Below are 14,799 nucleotides of genomic sequence, written 5' to 3'. Positions count from 1 at the left end.
TTATTGTTTCGATTTTAAATTTTTCGGGCTCAGAAGTTTTTAACTGGCGTTTCTTCTTTTCTGTTTGCCTTTTTGTCCGTTATGGAAAGGAGCTATACATAGCCATCTGTTTTTGTTTTTGTTTTGGTTTTTTTTTAACTAAATATGTTCCCTTAACATTGCAATAGAAGGAAGTGTCACAATAGTTAGCGAAGATTTTTCAAATAATTTAAATAATAGGCGATTTTCTATATCGGCAAGATGGAAGCCCCGTGCTGTGATGTGGGACAGACTATTTATTGTCCAAAACCTGAAGCGGTATGGTTGTGATTTTGCTAGGAAACTGCAGAATACGTGTAAGGAGAAAGGGCAGATGTAAACAGGATTCAAGTCAAGGTTATTCTGACTTTTTTTGTTGTATTTAATCGCATTGCGTTATTTCAGAGGCTTGAACATCTCAAAAGGATGCGCTTGTCTGGGCGTAGAATATTTTACATCGATTTTCAATATCAGTTACCGAAATCCTTTCCTTTCCTCCGTCACCCTCTGTGTCTTTTTAAATCGCTGAGAAGGAAAAGCCTCGGGGGTGGTTGGTTTTTTCCTCCTCCCAACCCTCCCGTTTAGTTTGACCGTTAGGATTAAACGGCTACGGACCTAAAGAGACCTACCCGTCGGTGGCGACCCACCATGATATTTTGCATCCCTTTGCGCTGATGAACACCCGAGGGCTCTATCTGAAGGCAGACCCTGACTCCGATAGCTGCAACAAGCCGAAATTTCGCGGGCTTTTTTTCAAGAGACAAGCTTCTTCCAGATAGATAACTTCTATTTTTCGACAACTATTTTCTTGCAGCCAAACGATTTGCTGTTGTGACAGACTCCCGGCGCCTTCACAAGCGCGGGGAGTTTCTCATAACGCCCTGTCTCCTCACCCCCCGGTTCTCCAGCCCTGCGCGCCCCCAGGCTCCGGGGCGCTGAACCCCTCTAAGATTTTGTTTATATTTACTGCTCGTAGCTTGCTCCTGAAAGAGAGCGGAGGCAGATTTGACAATAAGGGGGGCATAAGGAGGTGTTTTCTCAGACGGTCAAGTATATCAGAAACTGACTGACGATACTACCATAAATGTCTCCTTTTCTCCCCTTGAACGCTCTGTGAGACTTTCCCGACACATGAAAACGCACATCCAGCCATTCATTCCTTCCCCCCCCCCCCCCCCCCCCCCCGCGACTATCCAGATACAGGTGCAAGAGACTTCTGACAAAAACAGGGTGCGGGAGAGGGTTGTCTAGACCAAGCGGCAGGCTCTAAAACGAGTGCGAAAGCAAATTTCCCTGGTTATAATCCGCCGGTACAGCAAAGCAGGCACTTTCCACCGACTCCCACCCAGACCCGCAGAGACCTGGGTCATTAGCGCCGTTTCTAGTAAGCACGTTCCAGTCCTTTTTCATGCCGAGGTATCTTATGTGGCATTAATCAGAGCGGTTTAGGGAACATCCCCAGCAATCCCTTGGAAGTGCGGTGCTATTAAACGACGCGGTTATCCCTACGGACGGCCACATCTCAGGCGATGTGCCCACGCAAAGTTCCCCCCCAGCCCGGAATGCCGCTTTACCCTACGCGTTAAGAAAAAAAAAGTCCGCCAAAGCATTCCCATGTCGACTCACATTTAAAAGTATTGCTACAACTGATGCCTTGAACTTGACCTTAGGTTTGTTAATCCGGGAAATATATTCAGTGAGAGGAAGAAATTCCTACTGCGTTGCCTCTGACAAACGAGCATTTTTCTGCCTACCAATTCAGGATGCAAACAACACACCAGAGTTACGAGATATATAATGTGCCCTCTAGATTAAGAGCATCAGAAAGTGAAATGCCTCAACGCCGAGACAAGCTCGTCGTAGAGCTAGACTGTTCCTGTGATGCCAGGATCCCCACTTTGCCACAGAAACTCAAGTCAAGGTAATCGACTGGTATTCTCAGCTAAATTGAATTTTATAGGATATAAGGTTCTCTCTAATGGACATTGAATTTTAACAGTGATTTATAAAGGTATTTCAATTTTTCTTTTTTTATTATTTTGCCCCACTCGCCAGGAAACACATCAGATCTTACTGTACCACACTGCTGACTTTATAGGAGAGCCTTATTCGCATATCGTGAAACCCACCGAGGTAAAGACATTTCTTCATCAAGGATTGTTTTAGGGGGCGGGTACAGGAAGTATCACTATACTGGGGCTGTCAAATCAACAACTTCAAAGCCCCAACTTCATATTTTGATGGACTCTCAGAATTGCATTATAATGAAGGTACCTGTACTTGTGTAACCTTTACAGGGAGCTATTTGTCTACCACGAGCTTAAAATACGCGCTGCAATTGAGGATGCAATCGTATGCCCACGTACAGCTCAGCCGGCTCTATGAGGACCGCTTCTTGTCTGGTCTCTCGTAAGTCAGGGAAAGACACCCGTAAAAACAGCTCTCCCTCTAAGCCTAATATGGCTGCTCCTGCCTATGGCGGGGTGGAAACCCGCTCACGGTCCCGCTTATTTCCCTTTCCCGACTCTTCAGAAAACGCCGATACTAATATCACTTCCTACAGAAATTTGGGCGCATCAGCACGACAAGTCCACAACACAGAGGCCGGGGGAATTTGGGCAAAATCCCCCGAATCAACCCAGGTGGAGTGTGTGGGTTACTCGTCCTTTCTCTTTCGGTTTTATTTTACCATCAAGCGGCCATACAACACGGTATTTTCATTTTACAAACCCTCACGTATTTAAACATAAACCAACCACTAGCTGGAGACGAAGCCCATCCAAGATTGCTTTGTATTAAAATCCATCATTTATGCTTACCCGAGGGCATCTCGAAGACTAAAACCAGATTAAAACACCCTGCTTTTCCGTTACTCCTAGCCCAAGCCGACCAGAGAGGCCGATTTATACGATCAGGAATAAATAAAAGCACTTTGCTTGGTGTGTTCAAACCAAGGCGATTATGACGAAGTTCAGATTAATTTAAACTGGCAGGTTACAGCGCCCGGCTGGCATTTTTTCTCTCTAGATACACACAGGCAATGGCGAAAAGCAGACAGGTTAAACATCTTTCCCCTGCTTTCTTCCACACAGAGCCGTCCACCCTCCTCCCCGGCTCTTGAACGATTAAAATAATTTCAGAGTCGAACACACGGGAATAAAACAACCCGGAACAAAACGGAGGAGCCGCTTTTCCACGCAGCCTGACCCAACTCTGCAAGACAGCCCGGCGCAGCAGAAAGCCAAGCAACCAGCAGCTCTATCTGCAAGTCTGCCCGCGTCTTGGGCTCTGACCCCAGCCTCTCCTGGCCCACTTTCCTGCCAAGAGAGCCTTCTTTGCTTTCCACCTATGCTAGAACGGGAAGCAGCATCTCTCGGAAAGGTGGAGCCAGCACCCAACCTAGGAGAAGCAGCCTTACTTTTCTCAGCGGGTTCTTCGGCTCTATTAGCATCAGCCCAGGCAGCCTTCTTCACCCAGGTCCCCGCAGCAGAAGCGGCGCTTCGGCCTCATACACCGTGGGAGAAAGGGAGCGGGGTGGGTGGGTGGGCTGGGGGGGAAGAGCGGGGGCCTAGGAAACCCTCCACAAAGGCCTTCCAAATGACTTTGATCCAGTCATGCGGGGGCCTTTGCGGGTGTTTGTTGTTGGCTTGTTTGCTTAATTCACTACCGAGCAGGGGGAGAGGAGAAACATTCAGCCGCTTCCAGGAAGAGCATGAAAATCTTACCCCAGCATCCAGAAGTCTCTCGCCTGTGCAAAAAATATATCCTCACGGAGACTGACAGCTAGGATCCCGCGCTGGGCTGTAGACCTCCAGATCAATGAGGATGGATTGCACATTTTTTGGTTTCCTCCCTTACAGATTAAATATACCCGGTCCACAAAACATTCCTTCTCGATCTTTCAGTGACTCGGGTTGCTGTTGATTTGGGGTTTTATATTTTTTTTTGTTCTGGTTGTTGTTGGTCTGCCTTTAGACGGAGAGAACTCTAGCCACGAGGGCACATCGTCCTTCCTGCCAGCTTCAGGCAAAATGCAGCAATATCACAGGCTAATGACGATTATTGCTGTTATTGTTACTACTATTATTGCTATTTATTTTTTCCTCTCTCTCCGTCTCTCCTGGTCCCCTAGGATTTCCGATGGCGATTTGCACACAAGGTGACTGCAGGAGGCTAAAATGCTGTCTAATTCCACAGATTCCCATCGCAAGAGGAAAAAAAAAAAATAAAGTCCCAGTGTTTTTGATCACGGGACGCCCGGCCGTTCCTCCCCAGTACACCCCGGGTCACAGTACAGTAATGACCGTGGGTTGTGCGTTGTAGGACTTGACCTTTCCTACGTAGAAGAGGGCGCTTTCCTCTACGCTACGGGGAGGGAAGGGAGGGGGGAGCGGCGGGAGGAAGAGGGATGCTCTCTTTGGGGATGTTTAATCACAGTTCAGATCTAGGAACGGGCAAAGCTTCTGCCTTTCAGCACGCCATATTGAAGCTATTCACTGGAGGGGAAAAAAAAAAAAAAATCTTCCTTTTTTTTTTTTTTCCGCAGGGGGGTGCGGAGGCGGGAGGGAGGCCGGAGGGAGGAGGGAGGGAGGAAAGACTTAATGAACATTTGCATTTCGTACCCTAGTTCATGAATCAACTGCATTCAAGGGGGAGGGGGGCCGGGGGGCAGGGAAGGGCTCACGGCGTGGTTAAAACACCCACGGACGGACCTCTGCGGCCGCGGCCGGGGCCCGTCCCGGCACCCACCGCCCCACGTCCCCGCCGGCCCACGCAGAAAAGCCACCCCCTGGTCCCCCCCCGTCTTCTTTTTGGACTCCTTTACCGGCCGAGAACGCGCAAGGCCATCTCTTCAAATCATCATTAAAGTGCATTAAAACGCATCTAAAAGTTATGAATGGCAACAAACGGCCTTTTAGCGCCTGCCAATATTTTTTTTGTATTAAACGCTGCCTTGATTTTATTGCTAACGCTGCCCACGGAGAATGCTGAAATGCACCAGGAATGGGGTTTTATTTAAGCCATAGCCATTTTTTTAAAAATAACTTTAATTTATAGGCTAAAGGCCGAGATGCTTACCCGTTCGTTCAGAGGAATACAGAATAAAGTCGCTGCTCTGGAAGCAGAGGGCGATTTTCTTTTCTGAGCATTTCGATATTGAGCACCATATTTTTTGCGTTTGCTTCAGAGGCCATTTCAGCTAGCGAGCGTTTTTAAGGGGGAGTCTTTCTGAGCAAAAGGCGGCGGAAAAAGATACGGCTTTGCAGTTCTACTTACCATTCTTTTTCGGAAATATGCTCCTGTCAAGGTTTATTTCCCATAGCAAACCACCTTTGCTACTGCCAAGAGCTCGAGGCGGGGATAGATTAAATACCGGATTATTCTCTTGGTGGGAAAAAATACAAAACATTTGCTGTACCCTTCCGTCCGCATCAAAGACGTAAGGCCACTTTCTGTCCACGGGAATTTCAAATCTAAGGGACCAAGGACGCCCAGAATTAGGTGATTATGTACCAACATATGCAGACACTGGGAGTTAAAGTATATGTCGCCGAATCCTGCAAAAATTACTTGAAGTGAAACTGAACTAATCATTTTTGTCTTTAATTATGTTTTGCGTTTTACACTGAGAATGAAATATTGCTCTGACATTAATGTTTCAATAAATACGCTAAATATACAGTAATAGCTTGCCCCCTCTGTCCCTTGCGTCCCTCTGCACATCCGCCAAAAATGTTATACCTAACATTTTAATTTCTAGGGGAGCTGAGAAAATAGAGACCCTACTTTGTTTATGTACGTTTTGTTTTCCTAATTTTGTGTTTGTTTTCTTTTCAAATCCTTCTTCCGGGACATTTTTGTTTAACGTCTGCAAATAAAACTCCTCGCACATATAACTCTACCCAACAAGCCAGGCACAATAAGTTCCCCACCACCATTTTAAAACATTCTCGGTAACGCGGGGAATATAAATAGCAATTTTCTCCCAACCGCGTGCAGGGACGGGCGTCGTGAAGTAATGTATCACGTTGCTTAATTATTTTCGTTGGTGATATATTTACTTGTAAAACATATTAGGGATGTATTTTAGGACGCTGGCGGCAGATTGGTGAGAGGGGAATATGTAATACAACAGCAATTTGTACTTGAAAATGTATGTGCCAACAGCTTTTGGACGGTAAATGACGGTAATAAATAACACGAACACACACACCTACACACCCGCTCTCCCGCAAGCTCCGAGGCCACATCTATCCGGCGGAGGGACGGAGGGATGGGGGGGCGGAGGGCTGCGTGGGTGCAGCCGTGGGTAGGCAGAGACGGAGGGGGGGACGACCGAGGCGGAGGCGGGCGGGCACGCAAGCCCCGCGGACGGGGAATCTTTCGCGATTCGGAAAACCGCGGACACCCCCGTCTCGCTGCCCTGAATCGCCGCACGGCCGCGGCGCGGGGGGCTCCGCCGGCCACCGCCGCCCCCCGCAGCCCCCTCCTCAAGGGTGCCCCGGTGAGCAAGGCACGGAGCTCCCGGCCTTTACTCACCTGACCAAGCCACTCGCCCCCGGGCGACGTTTCCCGCGAGGGGCCTCGAGCCGGGCCCGAGGAGAAAGAAGGCAGCGGGTCCGAGAGGAGCCGCCGGCCCCGCGGGACGGGGCGAGGAGCCGCCGCCGCGGCCGCCGCACGCCCGGGTGTCCGGGGGAGACACCCCGGCGGGGAGGGGGAGCTCCGCCGCCGGCCCGCCGCGGGCCTGATCCTGCTCCCCCGGCGGGGCTCTCCGCTGCAGGGCCGGGAAACGCGACCTGCTCCTCCTGCTGAAGCCTGCGAGAGCCTCGACGCTGACTTACATGGTAGCAGGGGTCCGATCCAAAATGTTACCTTACTCCTGCCAGCGATGGCGAGTCAAACGCTCCCCTTTTTACCCTGTGAAATACACATGCGGCAGACCTATTTGAACAGTAGTGGGAATTGAAATTCGCTAATCCACGGTCAGTCTAGAAATGCTTAGCAGATTTGAACGGTAGGTAGCTCAGTGTGAAAACATAATCTTCAAACGCTAGCTCCGATTAAAAGTTACCTTAAAAAAAAAAAAAAAGCTGTTATTTTACTAATGTCGGCCATATTCTCGTTGTGGGTTTCTTTCAAGGCGCCCCTGAATTATATCGCTCTGGGGCACGGTGTGAAAATAGAAGATCCTGCCTAAGATACACAGGGCTCGAATCCTGCCTATCACCCTCATCTCCGACCTGCAATACATGTAATTTGCGGCGTGTCTCATGCAATAATTATGCAGGTTGCGAGGTATAACGGAATAAATAGAATTATTCACTCGGAGCGAGAACAAGTGTAATTCGCAAGTGGCTTTCTCCGGGCGATTTAGCTCCTTCGGGAGAAAGCGTTGCAATGAGACGGAGGAAAGGCGTCTGTCCGGTGCCTGCAGCCGAGGCAGACCGGTGGGTATGTGCCCGCGGACGGCAAGTACGGTCGGTGGGAGGCCCGCCCCCGTAGCCAGCCCGCGGCCCCCGACCTCCGCGCAGGGTGCAACCGGGAGGAGCGGCTGCCCGCGGCGCCGGCAGCTCCAGCGCGGGGGTTTGCTGCCTGCTCCAGCTCCGCTGAAAATCCGCCCAAGGCCGGGCAGGCCGCGGGGCTGCTGCGGGGCGGGGGGCACCGCGGAGGCTGCCGGTTCCTCAGCGGCGAGGGCGTCCCACCCGGCTCCCCTCGCCCGTGGGCAGCCCGAGGCCCTGCCCGCCGGGGACGGGTTATCGCCCCCTCGGGCGGTGTTGCGCCCGTGTGTCTTTGCCCGTGGTCCCTCGCCCGGCGCCGAGGGCAGGCCGTGTCTCTGCCGTAGGGGCTGCCCCCCGTCACCTCACAGGGACACGCTGTCACCCCAAAGCACAGCCCAACAGCACGGCCTGGAAACCGGCTGCCGCTTATGTACCTCTCCCCCGGCTATTTTCGCAGCGGGACGGGGGAAACCTCACTCGGAAAGTCCCTGTCTGGCCTCCGAAGGGATGCAGCCGATATTCCCACGCTCCGAGGCCGCGGGTTACGGGCGGCCTGAGAAATCGCAGCGCTCCGCGGCCCCGAGAGCCGCGAGCGGCGGGCGGGCAAGGCGCCCGCACACCGCGGGAAGGCTAGAATCCCGCACGGAGCGCAATGCCCCCCATACGACAGCCCCCTGGGAAACAGGTCCCGCTCCTGCAGGTACTTTTCGTGTAAGTTATGGCACGAACGCATTACCGTCGGATCTGAGGGTCGGAAAGCGCTCTGCGCTGATCCCTGCAGAGGTGGGTCCTTTTGAATTTCAGAAATGTAAGGCTAGAAGCGCACAGCTAACGCGGTATACGATACCCTCTAAATGCACCGTAAAGGTCCCCCAATAGCTCTAATTAGAGCTGCAGACCACCGCAGGAGACGGGCGGCGAAAGCAAACCTCTCTTTGTGCCCGGCCAAACTCGCCCGCCACTCACAACGCCGGCCGGCCGGCGGCTCCTCGCACCGCACCGGCATCCCCCAGCCGGGCACCGGCTGAACACCGGTTTTCACCCCCAGCCCAGCCTCGCCGGTCTCCCGCCACCTCCAGAGAGAGACAGCGGAGCGCAACCTGCTGCGCGCTCTGCCTTGCAAGTTCAGACATAGCACATAGCTATATATAAGGATGTGTGGCGGTCCCCGCGCGGAGCGGCACGCCGGCGCGTGGCGGCGCGGGTCCCACGCGTGTGCGCGGCCGCCCGCGGGGAGGATGCTGCGCGGGTGCGTGCGCCGGCGCGGCCAGGTGCGGGCGCGGCGCGGCGGCGGCCACGAGGTGGCGCTGTCGGCCCGCGGATGCCGCCAGCGGGGGAGCTGTCAAAAGTCAAGGTCACAAATCGGCTTTTTTTCCCCTCAAGGTCAAGGTTTCAGGCCTTCCCCGTCCTGTCATCGCCACGCAGCCCCCCCCCCCCACCTTCCCGCCGAGGCACCGCCAGGCTGGGCAGCGTCCCCCCGTCCCAGGGGCCGGCCGTCGGACTCCATTTGCCGGCGAGGGCTTGCAGCGCTGCACTGGTCTCATCCTGCTCTTCCTCCCCATGGCCCCCAGCCCCGCTGCAAAAACACTGTTTAACATTGCCGAAACAGTTACACTTTAGGAACGCTGGTTATCGGGCGTGCCTGCCCCCAGAGAAATACCGTCCAGAAAAAAACCCACCATATATACAAAAGCTACATCATGGAAGATAACAGTATTACAGTTACAAGACAGAATTATATTTTTCTTACGAAATGCACATAAGTATCGAAAAATAAAGAGTATTTCTTTCAGGTTTTGTTACAGTGACTATTTTATTAACAGTATTAATACTACCATACCTATCTACACGTCTTGGGTTTTCATTTTTCAGTAGAAATATAAAAAAAAATGAGGGTGCACAAGTACATTTTCACAGTGCGCTGATTTTTTTTTTTATTTACAAGATAGCTTCTTATAGTGAATAAAAACAAAATAATGTGCTGGTTGAAATAACTGATTGGATTAAAAGGTGCTGTAAAAAGAATCCCTAAACGTTCTACTGCGGCCTCATAACAGACAATAAACAAGGAGAAACTTATAGATCAAAATATAGATTATATAAATCAAAATACTTCTGGGGAAAAATGTATCTCAGGTCAAAGTTCTTGGATATTTTTTTCCAGGAAGTGTGGTTTTTTTTATTCTTATTATTACTATTGTAAAGAAATGCCAATGTTCACCTTATTTGTATCCACCCAGAGTCAATATTTAAAAATTTCCGGGGACTTAGAATATTAATTCTTGAAGATTATTTGAGGTTTAAAATAGGCAGAGTCCTTTAAAAAGTATCTATTGTACGGTCTGCAGGAGAAAAAATAAACAACAAAAAAAACCCCAGTTCAGATGACAAATCATCTTTTGCAAATAAAAAATAAAACCAAAAGACATCTCCAAGCAAATATTTTCCTTTCTATCCCCACTAGTTTACGATGTTTTAAATTTGCTATCAAGATAGATCCTCCACAGAGCTTCCTTCATTACTGATGTCTCTGAAATCCTTATTCAGTACCTTCGAGGTTTATTATTACTTTTTGACATTAAATGCATTGCTTAAAAACATACAGTAATTGTACATTTTTTTTCACTGTGGTTTACCTGAGCAGTCATTCAACATACAGTTTGGATTGCAATGGAAGAAAACCAGCTTATGTGTCCACATCGACCTCCTCGCGTTAACCAGCACTCGCATCGTGGCCACGAAGAGTCTTCTCAAATAGTAAGGTCGTAGAAGTACTTACAAGTTTCTCAGAAAATCGTGTGTCTTAATGGAAAGCGTATCTCTCGGGGCTGGGCGCGTGGGCTTTACAGTCTGTCAGTGATACTGGCTGGCTGCTTGGGATTTCAGGAGAACTGTCAGTTTTAACCATTTTGCTACAGCAATATTAAAAAAAAAAAAAAAAAAAAGAAAGCTATAATTCCAAAGATACAGATCTCTTGTTCTGAAAGAAGAGGTTCACTGTCTTTTCTCTTTTTAATTATTATTAATAATTATTTTAATCTGAACACGAAAAAAAGTTCTGAAACTGTTGAGCTGCTGCTTCTCCATTTTTAATCCATTAACTGGTAGTCTTCAATTTGTTGATCACTTTTTTCTCTTTGACCCTTCTGTTTTGGAACCAGATTGTGACCTGTCTCTCTGACAGATTTGTAGTCGCCGATATCCTCCTCCGTTTGTCTTTGGTTATGAATTTATTTGTAGCATATTCCCTTTCGAGTTCTTTTAACTGGACCTTTGTGTAAGGCACTCGTTTCTTTCTCCCACGTCTGTACGAGTTCGCGTCGGAGGGATGCGAAACGACGTCTGGAACAGAAAAACCATGCAGGCAAGCGTTAGAAAATCGCTCGAACCGCTTAGGACATCTTCAAAGTGGTACAGGGGTTAGAGTTACAGCGCGCTCCTCCGCCTGCCCCGCTCCAGCTTTAGCTACTAAAGCCCGGCTCAGCACTTGGGATTCCTCTCTCCTGGCGGCCGCAGACAGCTTTTAGGCACGGAAAAGCTCGCTTCTGTCAGACAGACAAATAACAATAACAAACCCCACGGAGCCCGGCGAGGGACTCCGGGAAGAATAGCGCGGGGCTGCAGCGATTTACCCAGCCTGCGTGCTGCGGGGTTTACGGAAAATAATACCGCGGACCTTCCCGCCGCCCTTTTCAGCTGTTTCCTCTCCCGGTGCCGGCGGCGGGGCCGGGCGGGCGAGGCGGGATGCGCCGTGCGCCCGCGGGGGGCAGGGGGCGGCACCGGTGCCGCTCCAACGGCGCCGGGGCATGTGCAGGCCGGGGCGGGATGGGGCCGGGGAGCGCGGGCGGGGCGGGGAAGGGTCAGCCCGGGGGTGATCCCGGAGCCCCGCCGGCGGGGCACTCGGGAGGGGCGAGCGGAGGAGGGGGGGGGGGCAGGGGGAGCCATGCAGGTGTATTACCCGGGAGGGTGGATTTCCAGAGGTGAGGCGGCTGGCTCTGCTCCTTGGGGCAGTAGACTTGCCCGTTCCACCCATTGGTGATGGCCCAAGGCTGGTAGCTGTCCATGGGGAGCAGGGGGTCGTGGCGCGGCTCGCCGGGGCCGCCGATGGCGGGCACCACGGGCATATCCAGATAGCCGGGCACCGGCTGGTAGGGCCCGGCGGCGTAGCCCTGGTAGAAGGCGAACTCCTTGGCCCGCGACGTGAACTCCTCGCCGGAGACCGAGGTGTCCATGTACTTGTCGGCGAAGGTGGAGGCGGGCTGGGCGCAGGACTTGATGGCGTTGTGGTGGGTCATGCGGCAGGGGTAGTAGCCGCTGCCGAAGTAGCCGTAGGGCAGCGCGGCGCCGGAGGAGCTCTGGACGGCGGCCGAGCAGGGGCTGCACTGCTTGACAGCGGGTTCGGCCATGCCGGCGGCGGGGGCCTCGCTGGAGCTGTAGGCGGCGGCGCTGGGGGCGGCCAGGGGCGCGGGGTGAGCCATCAGGTTGCGGCAGGGGTTGGCCGCCGCCGCCGCCGCGAAGTTGCTGCCGGCGTGAAACCCGTCCATGTTCTTATTGATCTCATCCAGGCTGTTGTCGTAGAGGAACATGACGGGCTCGATCCAGCGGGGGTGGAGGAGCACGGAGGCTGTCATAGCCCGCTCCGCATTGAGACTAGTGGCTCTTTTTTAAAAGCCCCAAAGACTGAAAAAAGAGATACTCAATCTCCGGGACTTGACCAAGGCTGACGCGCCAGTGTCGCGCCAGGCCGGCCCTCATTGGGCCGCCCGCCCCCACGTGATATGCAAAGCAGCTGATAAACATCTGAAGGAATAAAGTGGAGATAATTAAATAACGCAATAACCGCGCGGGGCCGGGTCCCGGCCCGGGGGCGCGGGCACGGGCGCGGGCACGGCGCGGTCCTGCCGCCGCCGCCGCGCGGGGCGCGGGCGCCGCGGGGGGGGGCGGCGGGGCCCGCCCGTCCGCCCTCTCTCCTTCCCTCCCTCCCTCCTTCCCTCCTTCCCTCCTCCCTCCTCCCTCCCTCCTTCCTCCCTCCGGCCCTCCCTCCCCTCGCCACCGAGGCGTGAGCATTTTGGCCCCGTTGTTGCCGCGGCGCGCTCCCCGAGGTGCGGGGCTCCCCCCGGCACACCGCCTGATTCCTCCCCTGCGCCGCTTTCCTCGGGCCCTCCCCGCCGCGAGCGCCGCGGAAGCCCCGGAGGCCTCCCCTCATCTCCGGCGGGAGATGAGCCGCACCCCTTCGACCCCCTTCCTCCCCCGGCCTGAACGGCCGCCTCTTCCCGGGGAGCGCTGGCGGGGACGCGGCCGGGTGGCGCGGGGAGCCCGCCGCAAACTGCGGGCGGAGAAGCGTTCCCCGGGCCGCACGCCGGGCCAGATAAGGCTCTCGAAGCGGAGCCTCCCGGGGTCCTTTCTGGGTGTTTTCCTCTTTCCTTCCCGCCCGTCGAAAGCCCAAGACACATCTCGCTCCTCTCGCCACAAAGCCTCAGAAGTCAGATAAGAGGAACAGACCAGGAAATCCCGATTTTATTTATTATTATCTTTTAGGTTGGGCTCGGGGAGCGGGAGGGTTAACTGGAGCTCCATCGCCACTCCGCTGTATTATTTGTTGCTGTAATAATAAAAACCGGGGCCTACAATTCGGCTTGAATTTTTTTTGGCTGTAAAATATCACGTCGGTTTATATAGTGTGAGCACGGACCCAGGGTGCTTTTTTGTGCTGGGAAAAATGGTTTATTGGCTGAAAAATCTTGTTTTTGAAGGTCGTACCTCTCTGCAAGCGAAAGCTAGGAAAAATAGTTGCATTCCCTTTTCATGATAAGTGTTCGAATTTTTCACAGGGCGAAATAATTTCCATTTTCCGTATTCCCCGCACCTCCCACCGGCGCGGATGCGTTTCCCCCCAGCATTCAGTTATTCGCCCACAACCTTGAACTCAAAACGCTCCATCCCTGAGCTATCAATAAACTTGACCTAAAGCAGCGTTCATCTCACCGTTAACAGCTCTCAGCCCTCACGCGTGTGGACAAAACAGCCCCAAATACTCCCATCCTGAAAACTAATTTTTTTTTTTTTTTGCAATTGCATGTTGCTTTGTTTTGCGCCTGACAGCTCGGCGTATTTATTATCCTATTGTGCTTCCCATTGACGTTGTAGCATTGTTTTGCCCGCATGGCTGCAAGCGCAGAGCAGTCCCGGGACGTATATTGTTACCGAGCAGGCTTTTCCTTGCCTAGCGCAGAGCTGCCAGCCATGAGAAATAGCCCTTTGGCGCCCACGGATTTTTTTTTCAGGGTTTTTTTTTCCGTGCGATGGGTTGTGGTACCTGAAGTCGCTGTCATTCCCCTGCTAATTTGGCAGCATTTTAGCCGCTTCTTTTCCTTCATTGTAGCCAATAAAGAGTTCCCATTTTGACTTCGCATACCCTTTTCCGCATTCTTCCTCATGGCCAAAAGCAAATATTTATTCCTCGCATATTTTTCCTTTCTTTCAGGCTCCAGTTTTGAAACCTGTGGATTCCCCCGGCCGAACATTGCTTGACTGCCATGAATTGCGTCGGTTTGTTTCCCTCTGTTTTCTCGAGGCTGCTTCTGAAAATCGAGTTGCAGCGGGGCGGGAGGGGGGGGGGGAAGGGGGAAGGGAAGGCAGCTCTATGGGGCAGCGCTGTTTTACATACGGGTTAGACACGGCTAGAGGCCAAGGTCAAGTTGAAAGTTGCAGTCTAGCCAATGTGAGAACTGTCATTCACAGCCCGAAGATCTGTCTGATTTGTTAAAAAGCGGGTAGCCATGAGAACACTAATCTCCTCAGCTCGCCCCCCGCCCCCCCCCAGCCCGCCCCCCTCTCCAAACTCTCCCTCAGCCGCGGAGAGTTTCTCGCTTATCTGCCTCTACTTTTCAAGCCCCTTTCTGTAAGGAGGGAGAAGCCATGTGAAACCGTAGCTTTCAGCCCCGGCGCAAACTGTACAAGTGGTGGAGGGCTGGGGGGGGGCATCCGGTCTGCAGAGTTTTGGTGGTTGTTTTTTTGTTTTGTTTACCCACTTGGGGCTGTTCCAGCCCTGTGTGCGAAAGGGAGAAGGGGGTTGAGTTTCAAGAGCTCTCTTTTCTCCCTTCTCTGCATCTCCCTCTCGCTCTAGAGCTCTATTTAATCATTAGGGAAGAGGGCCGTGCTTTTCACTGCCGGTAAGAGAAGTGATACAACTGTCCCCTTCCCCTGTTTGCCATGACGCGGGTGGGAGTCAGGGAATGGGACCGTTTCCTCAAAATAGGTAAAATGGCATCTGCAGGGTGCA

General features: G+C 52.5%; 1 protein-coding gene and 1 long non-coding RNA gene across 2 annotated transcripts; one reads left to right on the top strand and one right to left on the bottom strand.

The window, feature by feature from the left end:
• The first annotated feature begins 1,344 nt into the window (after positions 1-1,344).
• LOC143156968 (uncharacterized) lies at positions 1,345-3,515 on the top strand. Its single transcript, XR_012994711.1, has 4 exons — positions 1,345-1,939; positions 2,074-2,151; positions 2,316-2,427; positions 3,111-3,515. It is a non-coding gene; the product is annotated as an uncharacterized LOC143156968 (long non-coding RNA).
• A 7,099-nt stretch (positions 3,516-10,614) lies between these two features.
• On the bottom strand, positions 10,615-12,148 carry HOXA13 (homeobox A13). Its single transcript, XM_076332322.1, has 2 exons — positions 11,476-12,148; positions 10,615-10,859 (listed from the first exon to the last, which is right to left on the bottom strand). Exons 1-2 carry the CDS (start codon positions 12,146-12,148, stop codon positions 10,615-10,617), a joined length of 918 nt encoding a protein of 305 aa, XP_076188437.1.
• Positions 12,149-14,799: the final 2,651 nt, after the last annotated feature.

This window comes from Aptenodytes patagonicus, chromosome 2 (genome assembly GCF_965638725.1).
Source record: "Aptenodytes patagonicus chromosome 2, bAptPat1.pri.cur, whole genome shotgun sequence".
Lineage (NCBI taxonomy): Eukaryota > Metazoa > Chordata > Aves > Sphenisciformes > Spheniscidae > Aptenodytes > Aptenodytes patagonicus.
This window is presented reverse-complemented; position numbering and strand designations above follow the sequence as displayed.